At 36.8% G+C, this 22928-nt stretch overlaps 1 protein-coding gene across 1 annotated transcript in view; it reads right to left on the bottom strand.

Annotated features, from left to right (window-relative positions):
* The window catches only part of LOC149943672 (rho GTPase-activating protein 6-like), a 62452-nt gene extending 42585 nt beyond the window's left edge, over nucleotides 1-19867 (bottom strand). Inside the window, exon 1 of the mRNA XM_090174317.1 lies at nucleotides 19671-19867. Within this exon, the coding sequence (XP_090030443.1) occupies nucleotides 19671-19701 (31 nt within the window). The 5' untranslated portion in view covers nucleotides 19702-19867. The remainder of the gene's footprint in view (nucleotides 1-19670) is intronic.
* Nucleotides 19868-22928: the final 3061 nt, after the last annotated feature.

Below are 22928 nucleotides of genomic sequence, written 5' to 3'. Positions count from 1 at the left end.
ACGGTATTTTCTAAAATTATATAACACGCGCGGGTATACTCGGAAGTCAAATTAGAATTTCCTGCCGCCGATTTACAGGAAAGTCGTTTTTGTATCTTTCAGCCAAATGTACTAGATATTTGGCCTTTCTTAACTCGCAACTGAGTATATTACCTCTCTAAACTTAATTGGACAGAATTTTTCTAGGTAAATTAAAATGTAATTTTTCAAACTTCAAAATTGAGCAGAAACTTTCGAAAAGAGTCAAGTTAGTTTATGGTGGGTGGGAAAAAAGTATTAATGTTTTTGAGATCCTAACATTTACGTAAGGTACGACTCTTAAACGCGCCTCCCCAATCGACCGCCATTACCTTACAGTCTACGGGGAGGGTGATGAAAAAACCGGTTTTGGGGGATGAAATTTCTGCGGTAGAGGGCTTGCTCGTTGGTTGTCTGAACGATAATGGCGGCGCCCAGTAAACGTTTCTAAAAAGAGTGTAATAAGCAAAAATTTATTAAGGTTAACAGATAATATGTAGTCCGGTTTTCATGATTACTTGAAAATATTATTGATGTTAGCGAGAAAAGTATTAATCTACGTATTTTGCTAATGTTATTCACTTCCGTTGATTTTTCAGAAAAAAAAGTTTGGGAAGAAAAATGCTCGGAAAAAGTCGAAAAATAGTGCGAGTGAATGGTAGACGTTTCATTTTAAAAGCCTATCTGAATATTCATCTCGTAAAAGATATAACAGGCGGTTTCTTTTCGCTTGTTCCGGGATTTCGGAGTAGGGTAAGAAGAGTAACGCTATGACGTCATTTTACTCCGATTCTGTGGTGGCGAATAGTTTGAGTCGGAGTAAAAACGTTTTTCAAAATGGCTACCTGTGACCTTTTTAGTGGATAAATTCTGGCTAGAAGACGACAAAATCCGATTTACTCCTTTACACCTCCTTTTCGGAAGGAGTAAAAAGAGTAGCTCTAGTACTCCGGAACAAGCGAATAGTTTATGGGCAGGAGTATTTGTCATCCCATGAACATACGAATAAAACGATTTAGGGTAAAAAGAGTACACTTTAAATCCGAGAACAGGCGAAAAGAAACCACCTTTTATAAACTCATAGTGTTAAGAAAATATTTAGCTTTATTTTACCCACAGATATAAAAGCTTTTAAAGTGGCCATTCTAGGACGCAGCCAAAAGTATAATTCGACTTGAGCAACTTGTTCCGACAGCCAATACATTACGGCGCCTGTTCTATCAAAAACCGACATTTGGAATAATATTTTCCAAATCCGGTCGTAAACAGTTCTTAGAGTTGAAACTAGATCTTCGTGGTGCTATTTTCAATTTTAATTTGATAACCGCCAGCACGACGACTTAATGAATCGGAAACGAACGTAGTTCCCACCCACTATCTTCTCTTCAATTACAGAGTGTTTGTTAACGGGTGACGTCTTGACAGCGGGCCAGGGGTGAACAACCCCGACGGGTCCGCCGCCGCCTAACCTTCGCCTTCTGGGCTTCACTCGTTTAATTTTAGATTCATCAAGACGCGGAAATGGATTTTAACCTTACCCTTAAGGTGCGCGTTCTGTTAAATCAGCTTTTCCCGGCATTACGTTCTTTATCACTAATAGGAAGTAAGTAAATATTTACATCCCCCCTGAGTCTTATCTTATTTTCTATTTTAATTCCCGCGTTTGGCGTTCACGGAAGCGGAAGCCGGAGTTTGTGTCAGTAAGGAGACGAACCCAGAGACACAAAAACATCGGTTCTTCTTTCTGCGACGCCCGTAAATGTTTTCACTGGCCCGCCATTTCATATCGACGATCTGGGATCGCTGTTAAAAATGGCGTCTTTTCACCTAGCGCCTTTCGTCGTGGCCTGCCTCAAATGTGTCAGTTGCTGGTCGCGTTGTCGTTCGAGTAAAAAGTTATTCGCTGGAACCAGGGCCAGGGCCGTGCAGAGGTATCCTGGGGCCCGGGGCAAACTTACTCGCGGGCCCCTTCGATTTGCACCCCCCCCTTGAGCCCTGAAAACTTCTCCCAAGTTATCTTAATTTGCACCCCCCCCCCCTTGAGCTTCTTCGATGGGCCCTTTTCACCCGGGCCCCGGGGATTTTGCCCCCCCCTGCCCCCCCCCCTCTGCACGGCCCTGACCAGGGCCGTCTTAAGGCATGGGCTAGATGGGCTACAGCCCAAGGCCCCCGCCGATTTTGGGGCCCCGGAAAGGCCGGAGATACAGCCTCTATACTCTAGGGATAAAGGTTTAGTTGGTTAAATATTATTTATGCTCATTTAATATTTTGTATCTTTTAGTTACGTCTAAAGTAATTTTACTCATCGCCACATCGCGTGTCATACGGTACCAACAATTTCTAAAACCTAACAACGAGTAAAAAATATTGAGAAATAATTAAAAAACTAAAACTTAACCTTCACTTTTTGTCGTAAGTAATGAGAGCTAGATATAAAAATCTTATTTTCAGTAAGCCTATGTTATACTTTTGAAATTAAAAGTTTTGGTTTGATATATATATATAAATAATTTAGCCCAGGGCCTGGCTGGAACGTCAGGGGGATTCCATAAAAACTTGTAGAGGTTAAGGGGGAAGACTACAGTGGCCATTGTCTACTTTCGCGCTATTTCAAGCTCGACTCTTTTAATTTTCTATTTTAACTTATAAAATTAAGGGATTGCCACCACCCTCCTACGCATTATTATTATTATTATTATTATTTTAAGTACTGCTAAGAAAGTCATTGAAAAATTTAAGATTTTGAATTTTATCACGAAAATCTTTTGTAAGTGTTCAAATCATCAAAATATATTACCAATTGTCAAATTTTGGAAAATCTGGAAAAGTTAGTGAATTTAAATCTGAAAATGTTGATATAAATCCTGCATTGGGTATGGTAATTTAATTTAGATCTTGACTATGGTCCCAAATATAAGTTGTTGAGCTGTGCAATTGTTTGTACGTAATTTGGCTGTTAAAGATAATTTTCTCACAACCTATAATCGCTAGAAAATTGAAATTTTTAAGTTTCGCAATCATGTTTAATGACAATGTTTAATGAAATTTCATCAATATCCGAAATATTTTGTACAATTTTCAAAAAGGTATTTTTTCACCACTAGGAAGTTGTAGAGCGTTGGTTTGATGAAAAAAAATAAACTTTCAGTTCTTTTCTATGGCACCCTTTACTAGAAATTATTTATTCATTCATTTAATACTCATTTTTAGGGAGTCACTAAGCTATTTGTTTTACAAAAAAATATTTGCAATGTGGAAAACACTCGGTTTTTTGTTTTTTGAAAAAATCCTTTTTTGAAAATTGTAAAACTGGTTTACTTAAAAAGTAAAAACCAATGAGACATTAGTAAACCATAAGTAATAAGACTTAAAATGTTATTTTGTTCCTGGATTATGGAATCCCAAACTCCGCCAACGTGTACGGGATTTTGAATCTCAAGTGATTTCAGAAATCAGAAAATGGATTTTGAGGTTCCAAAGCACGATTTTCGTGTTGATTTCCTGTTTTTAGGCTGATTTGGGGATTTTGGAACCAATTATCGGCGAGATTTGGGGATTTTCAAGTTTATTTCAAGATTTTTTAAATCATTTCTTTTTCTAAAGCTAGGAGCAACAAACACAGCACCTCACACAAGGAGAACGCAACCCGTCAAATGTCGTGCATTTTATTGTGTACAATTTTCATTCGTTAGATGCTTTAGCGCCTGCTGGCGTCGAAAGGGGAAAATTCGGAAATTGTCTTCCCCCTTTCCATAAAACGTTCAGCGTAAAGGCTCGTCCAATGAAATTTGTACACAACACCGCGTTAGCGGGTTTAAAGGATAGCCGCGTTCTTCTTGTGTTTGTTGCTTCCAACTCTATAGTGTACGGGATTTGTACGAACCCCTCGGTGAAATCTGACCTATAGACGTAAGTAACTTGTTTAGATCGGGTTGATACGAAGAAAAGGAGTGTCGGGTCGATTAAAGCGGCGGGTTCTAGCGTGGATTCGTAGGGAAAGGTAGCGTGAATGACAACGAGTGTACGCGTTTGTTCAAAGAACCGTAAGATGATGAAGCGAGGTTCCTTTTGCCATGTCGCGCTTCGGATGTCGCGAAAGATATGTCAGCGCAACCGCCAGTGATCTGTCGTTTGGTCTTATCGGTGGCTCTCCTCGCGGAGACACTAACCTCTCAGCGTCTCCTTTGAAGTTTGTTTCGGGAGACTCCCACGCCGACTCTTTCGTTTCTACAGATTCTATTTTCGCTTAAAGCATTTTCCTCTTTTTATACTTTGTAGTTTTCGCATTTCCTCTTCGCGACTTCCTAGATCTATTGATGGAATTGATTTTACCCCGTATCCGCATCAAGGCCCGTGTCGACGAGTGTAGTCAAACATTTTTACGCCTGATTACTGTGATTTCTTTCAATATTTATCGTTTTCTTCTAATATTTCTGTCATTTAAATTAATATACAGGGTGTTTCAAAAATGTATCCAAAAATTTGAAGGAGTTGTAGGGGGTGAGTTGAGAAGTATGTCTGTTTTTTTTCCCCATTTTCCTACGATGAGTTATTAGAGCGCCAGAGAGCTTCAAAGTGTGGCCTACTAGCCCCTGGAAGTAGGCTGCAACTAGCGCAAAACCCAGCAGCAGGGACTTTAACTTTTTTACGCTGGTTACCTCGATTTGTTTACAAAGTCCTTTTTTACCTATCGCTGCTTGGTTTTCCGCTTGTTGCAGCCTACTTCCAGGGGGCCACACTTTGAACCTCTCTGGCGCTCTTTTAAGGAAAATGGGAAAAAAACAGGCATTCTTCTCAACTCACCCCCTACAACTCCTTCAAATTTTTGCATAACCTTTTGATACACCCTATGCCAATACTCTCAATATTTATTTCTAGTGTTGTTAATTTTCCGGAAAAATAAAATGCGGAAAACTTTCCAGCAAATTTTCTGGAAAATTTGCCACAAATCGGAAAATTAAAGAATTGAAACATAAATTACTTTTTAAGGGTTTTTAATGTTTCACTTTTTATCGATATAAAATGTCTAATAACAGCAAACATACTACAAAACATTAATAGTATTACATTGTTAATCAGTTTAACTAGTCTAGAGGTTTAGTTTTACTTTAGGATTCAAAATAATGTGGCGAAAATTCCGCTTTATTGCAATTTGCAAACAGTATATTAGACTAATCATAGAATGAAAACTTCTGTTATTTTCCGCGGAAAATATTTCGTCTTACAACACTATTTATTTCATTTGTATCAATATTTATGTCACTTCTGTTATTATATCTGTGGTAGAGATGAGTCTTGTAAATCTGACTAGGTCGGGTCGTGTTTTTATATATTAGTGATCGGGCCTTCAAGTTTCTATTTCATTCGCAACAGCAAATCTCTACATATACAGAAAGCGAATCATTATCTCGTGTTAATCATACTCTGGGCACGTGCACTAATTTTTAACCGTTTCTCAAACAGCTCCAAGTGCCATCTACTGACAAAATTTTAATAATTTCGGTGGGCCGGGCCGGGTCGGGTCGGGTTTTCGAAATGAATAATTTTGGTTGGCCGGGTCGGGTCGGGTTTTCAAAATGAATAATTTTTGTGGGCCGGGTCGGGTCGAGTTTTCGAAATGAATAATTTTGGTGGGCCGGGTCGGGTCGGGTTTTCGAAATGAATAATTTTGGTGGGCCGGGTCGGGTCGGGTTTTCGAAATGAATAATTTTGGTGGGCCGGGTCGGGTCGGGTTTTCGAAATGAATAATTTTTGTGGGCCGGGTCGGGTCGTGTTTTCGAAATGAATCTTATTGGTGGGCCAGGTTGGGTAGGGTTTCAATTTTGTAATTGTTAATCGGGTCGGGTCGGGCTTTAAAACTAGCCGGCCCGACTCATCTCTAATCTGTGGCTTCCATTGATGTCCCAAAATGTTTCGGTTAATTCCAGAGATTATCGCCGATTCGTACGCGTAATTGTTCAAGAGACCCCGGTGGCTTTTTAAAGGGCTATAAACCTTTTTTATACATTTTAAATGGTTTGATGCGACAAGGAACTTTCCGCGTACGCCGCAAACGAAATTGGCGCAGCACGTGGCTCCCAAGTAACGATGTGTGAGAAATTTCCTTCGCCAGTTTTATTGCATTTCAGCCAAGGCTTATGTAAAATAGAAACTGTTTTCGTAGTAAACATAATGATTATTTTGTGATAAAGGTTTTGTAATTTGTACTGTACACCATGGCTAAAATGATCACCGTAATGGGTTTTAAATGGCTGCGTAATCATCTTGTAAATCAAACCGTAATCATTCTGTAAATCAAACTGTAATCATCATGTAAATAAAACCTTTATCTTTCTGTAAATCAAACCGTAATCAAACCGTAATCATTCTGTAAATCAAACCGTAATCATTCTGTAAATCAAACCGTAATCATTCTGTAAATCAAACCGTAATCATTCTGTAAATCAAACCGTAATCATTCTGTAAATCAAACCGTAATCATTTTGTAAATCAAACCGTAATCATTTTGTAAATCAAACCGTAATCATTCTGTAAATCAAACCGTAATCATTTTGTAAATCAAACCGTAATCATTTTGTAAATCAAACCGTAATCATTCTGTAAATCAAACCGTAATCATTCTGTAAATCAAACCGTAATCATTCTGTAAATCAAACCGTAATCATTCTGTAAATCAAACCGTAATCATTTTGTAAATCAAACCGTAATCATTCTGTAATCAAACCGTAATCATTCTGCAATCAAACCATATTCATTATAATAATAATCAGCTAGACTAATACCCCAAGCACCACCTTAGGCCCAAGTCATTTATAACTTTTAATGCCTTTAATTCAGGTGACCGGGTTACAAAGCGTAGGAGGGTGGTGGCAAGCCCTTCATGCCACACGAGCCAACAGCTCCTACCGTTAACCTCAACACATTTTTATGGAATTGAAAGCCGAAGAACTCGGGGTAAAACCTCAAACTATTTCGAATGTTGGTAATCGATGTAGTCGGCAAACTTGAAAGGGTTGTATTCAACCCCGAAATAAGACGTTTTTTCCAGATGATCGCCTCTATAGCCTGTTTTTACGGTATCCCTCTTAAAGTGTATTTGTGCCAAAGCTAACTTCGTGGCGGTAGGGGGCCGTGTCAGTCCTTGTTATAATCAATGGCGCATCCGTAATGCCAGCCAAATCAGTCATCGTCGGAGCTCCATTTCTCACAGGACGGAGAAGAGGCGGCGACCTCTGGTGTCAATCTCGGCAACCAACGTCACTATTCCGTTCCCAGCGAGATGTTATTGATGCCAGCGGAGAGCGTCAATAATGAATGAGCTCGCTGGAAGGGGAATCGGTTCTGAATGCTCTGGAGGACGAAATTCTATCTGACACATTTCCATCTTATTTTGGTTTAATTTTACTTTCCGGCAAAATTAGGTTTAATTGCTCCATGGGCCATTTTTCAAGGGTAATAACCACTTTCGTCGCTTAGACTTGTCACTTTTAAACGTATTACGGCCATTCTAAATCAAGATTGTTGCCCAATTTAACATCGTCCTTGTCAAAATTGACAATGACGTAAAAGTCCCGTTTTCGATCGAGATTAAAATACCCAAAGATTCTAAATTGGCGTAGAGTTCAACTTTTACTTAGATTCTACTAAATGTAGAATAACAGATTTAAGTATGTAATTCAGTTGTTTTATTTTGATTATCATTTTTTCTTATGGTAACTTAAGTGTTATTTACAACTGTAACTCATCCAGGGATTTTTTCGGGGTTCAAACATTTTCCAGTAGGTGTATTGCAATTTTTGAAAAAAATGCGTTTTTAGGTTTTGCCATGAAAGAGCCGATATTTTGATCGCTTATTTTTCGAACATGTTTTGTATTTGTTGTATCCGAGGGGCAGCTCGGTTTACCCCCATTTCGCCCAAAATAGTTCTCCCAATTCCAATTTCTCCCAATCCCATTTCTCCCAATTCCAATTTCTCCCAATTCCCATTTCTCCCAATCCCATTTCTCCCAATCCTATTTGTCCCAATCCCATTTGTCCCAAAATAGTTATCCCAAATCCAATTTGTCCCAAAATTACACTTGGTATAAACATGAATCTAAGTTTTATTTTAACCTACCATAAAAATATATATTACATGAAGTCCAAGTAATTCTTTATATTACTACAATTAGGATATGCCTACTAAGCTAATCTAACCTAACCTAACCTAACGCCAAGTCAATTCACATATTCACAAAACGGTATTTTTTTCGACATATCGACTCGTACCGATGAGATCTAAAACCGCGCAATTACCATATATTTGGAAAATAATGATTGGGAGAAAGGGGAATCCATATTTTGGGAATATTGATCGTTGGGAGAAATGGGAATCAATTTTTTTGGAAACTTGATCTTTGGGAAAAATGGGAATACATATTTTTGGGTTAAATGAACTCCGGTTCGGAGAAATGGAATTGGGACAAATGGGACACCATGTTTTTGGGAGAACTGATAACTTTGGGAGATGGTAAAATTGGAATAAATGGGAACATACCGGCAGCTCCCTCTGATTATTATTAGGACACCCTCGTATAATTAAATCATGATTAGATTCAAATCAAATTTGATTAAAAATGATTAAATTATGATAATAAATTTTATCATGATTATTAGAACACCCTGTAACAAAGGGATCCGCCCCTCGGTGGTAGCACAGACCACCTACCCCCAAGAGGGACATGTATCACTGGTAGTAATTTCATATTTTTATGTCTCGAATGTAAGAGCACCCCATCTCACGGCAAGTAGAGTCAATTTTGAAGGTACAAATACGAGCACTCGCGACAATAAAAAATGTATTGTAGAAGCTGGCTCGCCCACGACTTTTTTATTTCGTAAAATGAAGAATTATCACGCGCTATTTTCTGTTTGCTGTAAATATTTGGGACTGATAATTTAATAAATATTTTGGTCTGATAATTTTATAAATATTTAGGTCTGATAATTTCATAAATATTTGGGTTTGATAATTTCTTAAATATTTTAATCTGATAATTTCATAAAGATATGGATTTGATAATTTGATAAATATTTTGATCTGATAATTTCATAAATATTTCGGTTTGATAATTTCTGAAATAGTTTGATCTGATAATTTCTGAAATAGTTTGATCTGATAATTTCATAAAGACATGGATTTTATAATTTGATTAACATTTAGGTCTGATAATTTCATAAATATTTGGGGTTGATAATTTCTGAAATAATTTGATCTGATAATTTCATAAAGATATGGATTTTATAATTTGATAAATATTTAGGTCTGATAATTTCTTAAATATTTAGATCTGATAATTTCATAAAGATAAGGATTTTATAATTTGATAAATATTTAGGTCTGATAATTTCTTAAATATTTAGATCTGATAATTTCTTAAATATTTAGATCTGATAATTTCTTAAATATTTAGATCTGATAATTTCTTAAATATTTAGATCTGATAATTTTATAAAGATATGGATTTGATAATTTCATAAAGATATGGATTTGATAATTTCATAAAGATATGGATTTGATAATTTCATAAAGATATGGATTTGATAATTTCATAAAGATATGGATTTGATTATTTCATAAATATTTAGATCTGATAATTTGATAAATATTTGGGTTTGATAATTTGATAAATATTTTGGTTTGATAATTTGATAAATATTTGGGTTTGATAATTTGATAAATATTTGGGTTTGATAATTTGATAAATATTTGGGTTTGATAATTTGATAAATATTTTGGTTTGATAATTTGATAAATATTTGGGTTTGATAATTTGATAAATATTTGGGTTTGATAATTTGATAAATATTTGGGTTTTATAATTTTGTAAACTTTTGAGTCTAATAATTTTTTAGTGTGTTAGATTTTCTTAACATTTCTTACTATTTCACAAATTGTCGAATCTGATGTGTAATATAAAAGCACCCCTTTGCTTAAGTTTCCCGGCCCGTTCCCCGTGTATCCCCCCAAAGGGAACATTTAACCTAGTCACCCCAGCCGTCGTTGGCTTTTAACGCGAAAGGTGAGAGTTTAGGTTACGAGAGGAAATCGTACGTTTTGTTTTGGAATTTACTTAATGTATATTTTTGGCACGAGATGGCGGTGTCTATTTTAGGACGACAATGAAGTCGGCGTACAATGGAATGGCGCGGGTTGCGGTAAAATCGCGACATTCCGATGCCTTTGACGTCATCGAGATCTCCGAGATACGAAACCGACCAAATGTCCCTTCTAACAACGTACCCGGGTAACCAAACCGATCCTGTCACCTCGTAGCGCCTTAACAACGGCGTCCCATCTCCCGAATCTCTCCAGGAAATGCCAGTTGACAACGCGCCGAAGATTTGAAGCGCGTCGCGTTTTACTGACAATTAACTCGGGAATTTAGGCGCTGTTTCTACGGATAATGGCGTTTCGCTCGACAACGGGTATGAGCGCTGTTCTTGGCTCGACTTCGGCTTAAAGGGTATAACCGAGATTCTCAAATGCTCGGCGCAATTGGTATGTCACTGTCTTGCAGTTGCGTCATAGCTTTGTCTCGCGGTTGCGTTGCCCGTAACGCAGACATCACACCACCCAGAACTGATTTAGGATTACTGACACCGCTGTCGTTGTGATAATACCTTTTTTTAGACCAAGAAATTAAAGGAATGTAGTGTTCCGGAAAAATAAAATGCGGAAAATTTTCCGCAAATCGGAAAAATAAAAAATTGAAACATAAATTACTTTTGAAGGGTTTTTAACTTTTTATCGATATAAAATGTCTAATATCATTAAACATACTACAAAACATTAATAGTGTTATATTGTTAATCAGTTTAAAGCTAGTCTAGAGGTTTAGTTTTACTTTTAGATTCGAAAATGAGGCGAAAATGCCGCTTTATTTAAATTTGCAAACAAGATATTAGACTAATCAAGGAATGAAAACTTTTTTATTTTTTGCGGAAAATACGGAAAATTTTCCGGAAAAAAGGCCTCGGTCATTTTCCGACTTATTTCAGAGTATGATTTTGTTATTTGTAGTTACGATTTTCATGTTGATTTCTGGTATTTTAGGTTCATTTCGAGATTTTGGAACCAATTTTCGTCCGGATTTCACGATTTTAAAATCATTTTTCTAAAGAGTGTTTACGATTTCTACGGATGTCAGACCCCTCTTAGCCAACTCAACACGATTGTCCCATTCGAATCACTTATATAGTATGGTAAGATTACTAGGATTAAATATGATTAATATCAAATCTGTATAAAGCTTAAATACGATGAAATAACGTTTAAGCTTTTTACCTCTCCGAGGGGACAAAGTCCCCTAGGAGGGGTTATACAACCAGCGTGTCCGTCTGTGGGTGTGTGGCCTGCGAACGCGTTCGCATTTTCGGGGCAAAGGGTAATCACTGCGTACGCAGTCGAACAACCGTTTCAGAAGTTTAAAGGTTGGCAAAACCACCGTGTGACGGTAAGCGTTAACGGATAAATTTGCGATTGCGTTGATTTTTTTTTTTCGTTAACGCCCACCGTCGCTACGTTTGTTAAAAGTGCGTATGCTCTAACTCTTTCTTATTAACTTTTGGGACGGACCGAGTGCTGAGTGTTATAGCAACCTCTCAACTTCCAATGCCAGGGTTTCCACCAATTGTTTACGGTATTCGTCTTAGTATCAATTTGCGATCGCATCGGGCGGGATTTGAACCCGAGACCTCCTGCTTGACAGGCGGACGTTCTACCACAGAACCACCGACACTTGCTACGCTTCATTGAAAATTAGACATTCGGCTTTATCGGAAGCGTATTTAATAGAGTACGAAATTTTGGTTTAATTGAAATTGAATTGAAATTGAAATTATTGCATCGAAGAAATTCTAATTTAGCGTTTTCTCTATTGATTAAAAACAAATGCGCCACCCAGGTTTCGAACCCAGGCCATTCGGCTTGTCAGTCGAGAGCTCTACCACGGAATTACCGATAGCTGCTTAGCTTCACTGAAAATAAGACACTCATCGTAAGCATAATAGGTAATAAAGTCTTGAATTTTTTATGAATGAATTTATGAAGGCCTAATCTGGTTTTTTTACGAATGAAATTATGTTGATTTAATCTTGTAAATATTTATGAACTAAGTTTATATTAAATTTATAATTTAAAACTAATTTATGAATTAATGATACGGCGATTTTTTTATTTTGGTGAACTTGTTTATATTATTATAAATTAATTAAACTCCGTGGTTTCGTCTCAATTATTTTAGTTAAAATTGATATTTTATACCGGGCGGGATTGAACCGGGATTACATTTTAAGTAAATAACTCTGAATTGCGGTCGTCTCGAGAAATTAATACCACTAGGGACAGTTCTTCCGAGGAGAGGTATATTTTGGCTTGCCAACTTGTTATCAATTGCTATTAGTCCCCATAACAAAAGAATGTTCTTTGTTTGTTCAAAATGGCGGATCCCCTACGATTTGGCGCGATACAAAGTCTATACAGGGTGTTTCAAAATGTTATGCAAAAATTTGAAGGAGTTGTAGGGGGTGAGTTGAAAATGATGCCTGTTTTTTCCACATTTTCCTACGATGAGTTAAAAGAGCGCCAGAGAGCTTAAAAAGTGTGGCCTACTAGCCCCTGGAAGTAGGCTGCAACAAGCGCAAAACCAAGCGGCAAGAAAAAACGTAAACTTGAACAGTATTTAAAGTCCCTACTGCTTGGTTTTGTGCTTGTTGCAATCTACTTCCAGGGGCTAGTAGGCCACACTTTGAAGCTCTCTGGCGTTCTTTGAACTCATCGTAGGAAAATGTGGAAAAAACAGGCATCATTTTCAACTCACCCCCTACAACTCCTTCAAATTTTTGCATAACATTTTGAAACACCCTGTATTCACGTACATGGGTTAGCATTTTTTGCAGGAGGAGGCCAGCGTTTCACGGATGAGCCCGCGGTGATCCGTAACCAAGACGCAACTGATTCTCAGAGACTGCTCCTTTTCGCCATTAGCCTCTTCGATCGTTGCAGAGTTTCCGAAAATAATGAAGAAGAGAGAGAATTTCGGAAGCGCATTAGCCCCCCCCCCCCTTATTTCTTTTTCTATTTCCTTTTTGAAGGTCCCCCTCCATCCGGCGTTGGGTGTGTCTGAGGGGAATAGCTCGTTCGACAGGCTGTGCCAACAGCGAGTCTAGCCACAGACCACCTACCCTAGAGGGACACGTATCGCTGGTAGTAATTTCAATTTTTCTTACGTATCGAATGTGATGCGGCTCTTTTTAAGAGCGCGCCATCTCATGGCTAGTAAAGGCAGTTATGAAGGTATAAAGACGGGCACGCGCGATAATAAAAAATGAATTGAAGAAGCTGGCTCGTGCATTACTTTTTATTTTTATTTAATGAAGAATTTTCACGCTCTATTATCTGTTTGCTGTAAATATTTGGGTCTGATAATTTCATAAATATTTAGATCTGATAATTTCATAAATATTTGTGTTTGATAATTTGATAAATATTTTGATTTGATACTTTGATAATTATTTAGCACTGTTAATTTAATAAATATTTAGATCTGATAATTTCATAAATATTGGGCTTGATTATTTGTTAAATATTTGGGTTTGATAAATATTTAGCACTGATAATTTGATAAATATTTAGCACTGATAATTTGATTCATATTTAGCACTGATAATTTCATAAATATTGTGCTTGATTATTGTTAAATATTTAGGTCTGATAATTTCATAAATATATTGATATAATAATTTCATAAATATTTAGGTCTGATAATTTGATCAATATTTAGGTCTGATAATTTGATCAATATTTAGGTCTGATAATTTCATAAATATTTAGATCTTTTGGGTATAATAACAAAAATAAGAATTTTCACGCGCGATTTTATGTTTTCTGTAAAAAAGGCCGCATCACTTTTGATGCGAGTCCTTCTGGGGGTAGGTGGTCTGTGGTCTAACCCACTTTCGAAAGAACGTAATTAGGTTACTGAGAACGTACGAGTAGCCTCTTTTGAACTACTGGGGCGGACCGAAGGGAGTCGACATGGGGGGAGATGACTTGATTTTATCAATCTTCATTTCTCCGAATCACGAACGGTAGGTTTTTCGAATTTTTATTGGAAATTTATTGTTAATAACAAAATCGTCGTCATTTTGCCAACTGAATAAAATTATTGTAAACCTTATAGAGGTTAACGGTAGTAGTGGGGGTAGGGATATGTTGGCTCGCGTGGCATGAAGGGCTTACCACCACCCTTCTACGCATTGTAACCCGGCCACCTGAATTAATGGCTTTAAAAGTCGCACGATAACTTAGGCCTAAGGTGGTGCCTTGGGTATTAGCTTAGCTGATTATTATTATTATTATTATTATTATTATTATTATTATTATTATTATTATTATTATTATTATTATTATTATTATTATTATTATTATTATTATTAGATATGTACAGATTTTTTTGGAAGACAGAGTCTTACGTTCTCGGTGAACCTGAATGCGTTCTCGGTGTTCGCTGTGGTGAAGGCGGGATGCAATTTAAAATATTGATGGAGAAGAGAGGGCCCGTTTCCCCTCTTTCGGCGTCTTCCTTCCTTTTTGGAAATTTCAATTTTTCTTTTGTGACCCGCTTTTTGGGTCTGGGTCTGGGTCTGTGGGCTAAAAATGTTCCTCAAGGACGCCTTCGGGGTGTTTCCTGTCATTATCACTCTTTTGACAGCCGGAGACGACGCGCCGCTCAAACATCACGCAATCGTTCGACAATTTATTTTGCTTATCACGTGGACGAAGAAGCCGGTGGAGGGACTCGCTAGTGTATCTCGGAAATAAGAGCAAAGATAAAAGGTGGTTTCTTTTCGCCTGTTCTCGGACTAAAAGTGTACTCTTTTTACCCTAAATCGTTTTATTCGCCTGTTCCGGGGATGAGAATTACTCCGCCCCATAAAATATTCGCTTGTTCCGGAGTATTAGGGCTACTCTTTTTACTTTTTCTGTAAGGGAGTAAATTGGATTTCAATCAGCTAGGCTAATACCCAAGGCACCACCTTAGGCCTAAGTCATCAAGCGACTTTTGAAGCCATTAATTCAGGTGGCCGGGTTACAATGCGTAGGAGGGTGGTGGCAAGCCCTGCATGCCACGAGATCGAGCCAACAGCTCCCTACACTAACTATTACCGTTAACCTCGACAAGTTTTTATGGTCGTCTGCTAGCCAGAATTTATCCGCTAAAAAGGCCACAGGCAGCCATTTTGGAAAGACGTTTATACTCAGACTCAAATTATTCTCCACCACAGAATCGGAGTTAAATGACATCATAGCGTTACTCTTCTTACCCCACTCCGAAATCCCGGAACAAGCGGAAATAAACCACCTATTGTCGCCGAAGATTATATTATATAAATACTTTTCGTTTTTTCTGGAAGAAAAAAGTACGATTTATCTCCTAAATTAAACTAATCGTCGGTTCTATTGGCGAGGATTACTCTACATCGAAAATTATTGACCAATTTCAGCAGCGATTTTTGTTCACCTTCTACTCCTCCTTATAAGCAAAAGTAAAGAGGAGTAATTCGATTTGGTCGACTGTAGCAACATAAGCCTATCAGAAAGTTCCCATAAGTAAAGGTCTACCATAGGGGCCCATGGTAACGGCGTTGTCCTGGAGAGAATAAAATTAAAGTACGACGATAGGGCAGTAGTGACATCTTCTTTTTCAAAATTTCTACATCTAAAATATTATCTTACGCTCGAGTTGATAAATGCGACACAAAACGCGTCTAAATCTCAAATTTGAAAAATAAATACGTTCAGAAACAAAACTCTTATCTCTAATAGCCAGTTTTACGTTCTGACGAATCATTTTGCAAAGATAAGTGTTAACTTTATGTTTTAAAGCGATAAAATTGCAAATAAGCCTTGGCTAGGGTGCTAAGGGCTCGCGGCGGAGATTTCTCCCACGTGGTTCTAAGTTTAAAAACGTTCGCGAACGGCTTGCGCGCATTCATAATGCATTTCGAGAAATTTATTCCAGAAATACATAGTTGAGGACTTAACCACTAGGAGGTGCAGATTTTGAATACCTACCTATTAATAACGAATATGTGATCGTCAAAAATTTGGCCTAGACCTTAGATTATGATAGGCTTATGGTAGCAGCCATAGTCGTCTACTTAAAAGGGGAGTTTGCAGCTACTCTATTGATGTGGTAGGCGAATAGTTTCATTTAGAGTCCCTGCAAGAATGTATTTATTTAGTCATTCCAAGTTATTGGATAGTATTAGCTTTGGTAAGTTGGGGTGGCGGAGTGGTTAGCACTTTCGCCTCGCAGCAAGAGGAGCCGGGTTCAATCATAGCTTGTGGCCCTGGGTGAAAACTCAGAACCACTCCTTCTGCGCTGATTAAAGGGGTTTTCCCATGAGTTCTTCAGTTTCCCTTTCCCATAAAAACTTGTTGAGGTTAACGGTAATAGTGAGTGTAGGGAGCTGTTGGCTCGCGTAGCTTGAAGGGCTTGCGACCACCCTCCTACGCATTATAACACGGCCACCAGTTTAAAGGCATTAAAAGTCGCTAGATGACTTGGGCCTAAGGTGGTGCCTTGTTTATTAGACAGTAGACTAGCTGATTATTATTATAAATACATTCTTGAGTTTAGGACAGGTTAAAAGTATTTTTAATCCAGGCTTGTTACAACAACCCGAACTATTCGCGAGGATAGCGTTATAATAAAATGACGTCAAAATGCTACAATAGCTATCACATTACGAAATACAAGACAGGCAAAAAGTATCCACTTACAATTGCTAGTGTGGATGGTTGGACGAAGTATGGTACAATATTTAGCGTTTCGTCTAACTACAAGCAAATTCTGAACGTTTATAAGCCAGGACTATTTTTGTCGATAAAACGTCTTTTGTGAATCTGGTTTCTAAGTATGACCGTTATAATGTAGTTTTACTAATGAGATTAAGGCAATACGAAAACCTTGTAGACAGAAAGCGTGTTACTAGGAAATTATACAGGGTGTTTCAAAAGGTTATGCAAAAATGTTAAGGAGTTGTAGGGGGTAAGTTGAGAAGTATGCCTGTTTTTTCCCATTTTCCTACGATGAGTTAAAAGGGCGCCAGAGAGCTTCAAAGTGTGGCCTACCAGCCCCTGTAAGTAAGCTGTAACAAGCGCAAAACGAAGCAGCAGGATTTTTGCTACTATTTGAAACCTTGGTAGCGAGGGGTTAGTTATTTTTTTTGTGATTTCCAGGTTTTTTTTACAAATTTATTTTCCAGAATTTTTCGGCATTTGGTTCGATAAATCCCGGATTAAATTATTTTTATACGTCTGTTAAAATGGTTCAAAGCTTAACCCTTTTTTGTGATAACCAAAAATTATTTCGGGTGTAAGTAAAATATAATAAATAATAATAAATGTGTACTTTTTGTAATAATATAGTTTGAAACATTAGGTAGAGATATTTTACATTTGAAAATAAAAAATAACAGAAGCATTTGTCTTCCCAGTTAATTAGCACTTCTCAATCAAATCGTCGATGCTTACACCGCATCACACTTGGCAGGGTTATTTGCTTATGTAAAAACCGTACAATTTCGATATAAGAGTCTTTAGACGTTAGTATATGATGTACTTAGCCCCGCAATATTTATTCTGCCAAAAACATTTCCAAAACTAATAGCATTAGTAGAATAGGGAGATGAATCCTTATCATTTAACAGAGATATATTTCTGATTATACCATAATTGAAACCGTAAATATCAATAGTGATGAATTTCTACTGTAACAAAGGCTTAACATGGATGAATTTCACCCTTTATGCAAATGTCAATGTTGATTCCTCAGGAGGCCCGGGCTATTATTTTTTATTAAAACATTAATATACTTAAAACTTAAGCAAGAAAATGTACAGCTCAAAATCTTTAATACTATTTGTTTAATACCTCATCCGTCAATAAATTCAATGATAACAACATTTTCAGAATAATAATAATAGTAATCAGCTAGGCTAATACCCAAGGCACGACCTTAGGCCTAAGTGATCAAGCGAATTTTAAAGCCCTTAATTCAGGTGGCCAGGTTACAATGCGTAGGAGGGTGGTGGCCAGCCCTTCATGCCACGCGAGCCAACAGGTCCCTACATTCACTATTACCGTTAACCTCTACAAGAGCTTGAGGAAAAACCCCTTAAAAATTTCGTTGTACGTGGATCAAGTCTAGATCATTAAGCCTTTCTTGGCCACATGCATTATGAAGGTATTTTAGACTATCTAGATCAATTGGTAAAACCGGGTACATGACGACGCGATTTTGTGTTTGGACGAATTTATGCTTATTTTATGTTAATGTTACCCGCATCTTCAATATTAATTTAACTTCTGTAAATAGACTGAATTCGCGGACAGTAAGATTATAAATTTTTCTCTGGTGGCTATTTATCCCCAATTTTATTTCTGTGTTGATTAATAAAGCGGCGAGTTAAATCTTTACTGGTACTCATTACAAAACACACACTGAGAGTTTTATTTTGGGGCGTCACGTGCCATAAACTAGGCCTACTTCGACTCCCCGAAATCTTGTTGGTTGCCCTCGCCAACTTTAGACCTCTCCTCCCAGTATCTCGCTTCCTTCAGGTGTGTGTATATATATTTATAGCATAACACGTCTACATCATCCCCTACACTCACGTAAGCCAACATGCAAAAAGCTTATTTCTCAACTTGTTGATATTTTGCTCATTTTTCTCCCGAAAACACGTGCACTATAAATGTCACAGTCACGAATGATGAACGAAATTTTTTAGAAGTAAATTTTTTCTAACCTCATTTTGGGGGTTTTAAATTAATTTGCAATGATTCAGTTTGAATATATTAAATATTATATATACAGTATTTTTAATTTAAATGTTTAAAAACTATTTATTTATTATTTATAAAATACATTTAAATTAATATTAGATTATATAAAAAAAATATTATTTTTTAAAGTCATCAGTTTCAAACGTGCAAACGTATTTAGTCAATAAATATTAAGATTTTCTAACAAGTAAGATTGATACTTTAACCAGATCTCCCTATCCTGCTAATGTCATTTGTTTGATATATTTACATCCTGGTGATAACTCAAAATATCTTTTGGAAGAAATTATATAATAACTTTCTAATAAATATTATATCAGTAAATATCCCTACACAGTGTAATTTTAACATTTTACATAATTAGAAAAGGTAATACAGGAGGTAAAATTTGACCCGTAATACCGTGAAATCATCCGCGATTTGGCGGGAAATTCGCTACCATTGAAAAGTGTCTCGAGTATAAACTGTTTTTATTTTATAGTATAAAAATTTATAAAATTCCTTGCCATGTTATTAAGCATTAAATTAAGTATTTAAAAATCCCTGTTTTGTAGGAAATTTGATATGGGCCGTATTAGCTTACATTAATATTAAAGAAATATTTGAGACATTTGAAAAACACTTTACGAAAAAAATTACGTTTAAATGAAATTCTAAACAAGCAAGCTGCGGAATGTTCGTACGTAGAAGCCAAGTTTAAAATTCAAATTAAAACATTTCTACGTGGGAAAAAGGTATATAAATAAACAAACTTACCTTGAGTTTTTTCGTGCTTATTGACACCCATGAGCGTTTTCCATTCGTAGAATACGCTTATAATTTGCACTTAAAATGATAGCCGCTTTAAAAAGTGAAGTGTATGAAAAACCGCGAAGTCGCCTAAAGCGTGTAGTTCCGTCTATCAGTATCGTAGTGGGAGCGCGTCGCGCGTTCTACTTTATTCGCGCGAAGGTCGCGTCATCTGAGTAACGGAGAAACAGGGAATCGAGATCTAGGGTGTCTGCGTCCCTTTTTACCTTCACGCCATCTATCGGAGAAGCTATTATTAGAATTATGTCATACTCGATCCGCCGTTATTTTTGCTACAGCGGGATAAGAAACGCTACTTTATTTTCGCCCCGATGTGTGTCGGATACGACTTCGAAATGGGTGCTGACATTTTCTAGCGTCGCTATGGTTACGGCCTTAGAACTGGCGAAACGTCAGTTTTCTCGCTCCGAGAAAAACCTTTTCTCACTTTTATATTAAGTATTTATAAAGGGTTTCCGATTCCGGAATAGGAACTATTACTGTCATATTTATTTACCGCTACGTTACTTTTGATAACAGTGTTGACTTATGTGGGTTTTTATAGAGTGAGTTTTCCGTAATAAAGATAACGTTAGTGTCGAGTCTTCGCGGACTTTTACGTTTTTAGTACTTGCTATAATTATTTTACTTACGGTACTTGTAAATTCTATTTTATTGAACAAACATTGTTCTATTCTTTCGTCATATTGCGAAGTTTGACTAATTATTTTTAGTTTCATAAGTGCTGTTTTTATAGTTATCTATTTTCTAGTATTTTTACGAGATTTTCTATCTATTTTTGAGCATTAAGAAATTTTCCTACGCAACTATTTTCGAGTATTACGAGATTTTCCAACGCATCTGTTTTCCAGTATTACGAGATTTTCCAACGCATCTGTTTTCCAGTATTACGAGATTTTCCTACGCAACTATTTTCGAGTATTACGAGATTTTCCAACGCATCTGTTTTCCAGTATTACGAGATTTTCCTACGCAACTATTTTTGAGTATTACGAGATTTTCCAACGCATCTGTTTTCCAGTATTACGAGATTTTCCTACGCAACTATTTTCGAGTATTACGAGATTTTCCAACGCATCTGTTTTCCAGTATTACGAGATTTTCCAACGCATCTGTTTTCCAGTATTACGAGATTTTCCAACGCATCTGTTTTCCAGTATTACGAGATTTTCCAACGCATCTGTTTTCCAGTATTACGAGATTTTCCAACGCATCTGTTTTCCAGTATTACGAGATTTTCCAACGCATCTGTTTTCCAGTATTACGAGATTTTCCAACGCATCTGTTTTCCAGTATTACGAGATTTTCCAACGCATCTGTTTTCCAGTATTACGAGATTTTCCAACGCATCTGTTTTCCAGTATTACGAGATTTTCCTACGCAACTATTTTCGAGTATTACGAGATTTTCCAACGCATCTGTTTTCCAGTATTACGAGATTTTCCTACGCAACTATTTTCGAGTATTACGAGATTTTCCAACGCATCTGTTTTCCAGTATTACGAGATTTTCCTACGCAACTATTTTCGAGTATTACGAGATTTTCCAACGCATCTGTTTTCCAGTATTACGAGATTTTCCTACGCAACTATTTTCGAGTATTACGAGATTTTCCAACGCATCTGTTTTCCAGTATTACGAGATTTTCCTACGCAACTATTTTCGAGTATTACGAGATTTTCCAACGCATCTGTTTTCCAGTATTACGAGATTTTCCTACGCAACTATTTTCGAGTATTACGAGATTTTCCAACGCATCTGTTTTCCAATATTACGAGATTTTCCTACGCAACTATTTTCGAGTATTACGAGATTTTCCAACGCATCTGTTTTCCAGTATTACGAGATTTTCCTACGCAACTATTTTCGAGTATTACGAGATTTTCCAACGCATCTGTTTTCCAGTATTACGAGATTTTCCTACGCAACTATTTTCGAGTATTACGAGATTTTCCAACGCATCTGTTTTCCAGTATTACGAGATTTTCCTACGCAACTATTTTCGAGTATTACGAGATTTTCCAACGCATCTGTTTTCCAGTATTACGAGATTTTCCTACGCAACTATTTTCGAGTATTACGAGATTTTCCAACGCATCTGTTTTCCAGTATTACGAGATTTTCGTACGCAACTATTTTCGAGTATTACGAGATTTTCCAACGCATCTGTTTTCCAGTATTACGAGATTTTCCTACGCAACTATTTTCGAGTATTACGAGATTTTCCAACGCATCTGTTTTCCAGTATTACGAGATTTTCCTACGCAACTATTTTCGAGTATTACGAGATTTTCCAACGCATCTGTTTTCCAGTATTACGAGATTTTCCTACGCAACTATTTTCGAGTATTACGAGATTTTCCAACGCATCTGTTTTCCAGTATTACGAGATTTTCCTACGCAACTATTTTCGAGTATTACGAGATTTTCCAACGCATCTATTTTCCAGTATTACGAGATTTTCCAACGCATCTATTTTCCAGTATTACGAGATTTTCCAACGCATCTATTTTCCAGTATTACGAGATTTTCCAACGTATCTGTTTTCCAGTATTACGAGATTTTCCAACGCATCTATTTTCCAGTATTACGAGATTTTCCAACGCCGCATCTATTTTCCAGTATTACGAGATTTTCCAACGCATCTATTTTCCAGTATTACGAGATTTTCCAACGCATCTATTTTCCAGTATTACGAGATTTTCCAACGCATCTATTTTCCAGTATTACGAGATTTTCCAATACATTTATTTTTAAGTATTACGAGATTTTCCAATGCATGTATTTCCCAGTGTTTCGAGATTCTGGAACGAATCTAATTTCCAACATAAAGTTTGTTATAACAAAAATACATTATTAAAGGGCCCCATAATAATTTGAAAAATTATATCCGGCCAATCAAATTCCTGAGACTAGCACGCGAAATTACTGAAATTAAAACCATACTGTGGCCCTTTAAGCGCGCTAGTGGGAAACTGAACTTTTTATGATTTTCAAACCCATCTAGCATTACTTTATTATACAAGGCATCTAAATTTCCAGTATTATGTTATTATTCACCGCATCTAAATTACCAGCATTACGTTATTTTAAAACGCATCTAAACTACCAGAAATATGTGATTTTCAAACGCATTTAAATTTTCAGTTTATGTGATTATCCAATGCATCTAAATTTCCAGAATTGTGTGATTTTCAAACGCAT

Source organism: Leiobunum rupestre, chromosome 5, assembly GCF_980474605.1.
Source record: "Leiobunum rupestre chromosome 5, qqLeiRupe1.1.hap1, whole genome shotgun sequence".
Lineage (NCBI taxonomy): Eukaryota > Metazoa > Arthropoda > Arachnida > Opiliones > Sclerosomatidae > Leiobunum > Leiobunum rupestre.
The sequence above is the reverse complement of the archived record's forward strand: the minus strand, read 5'-3'. Positions and strand labels throughout refer to the sequence as shown.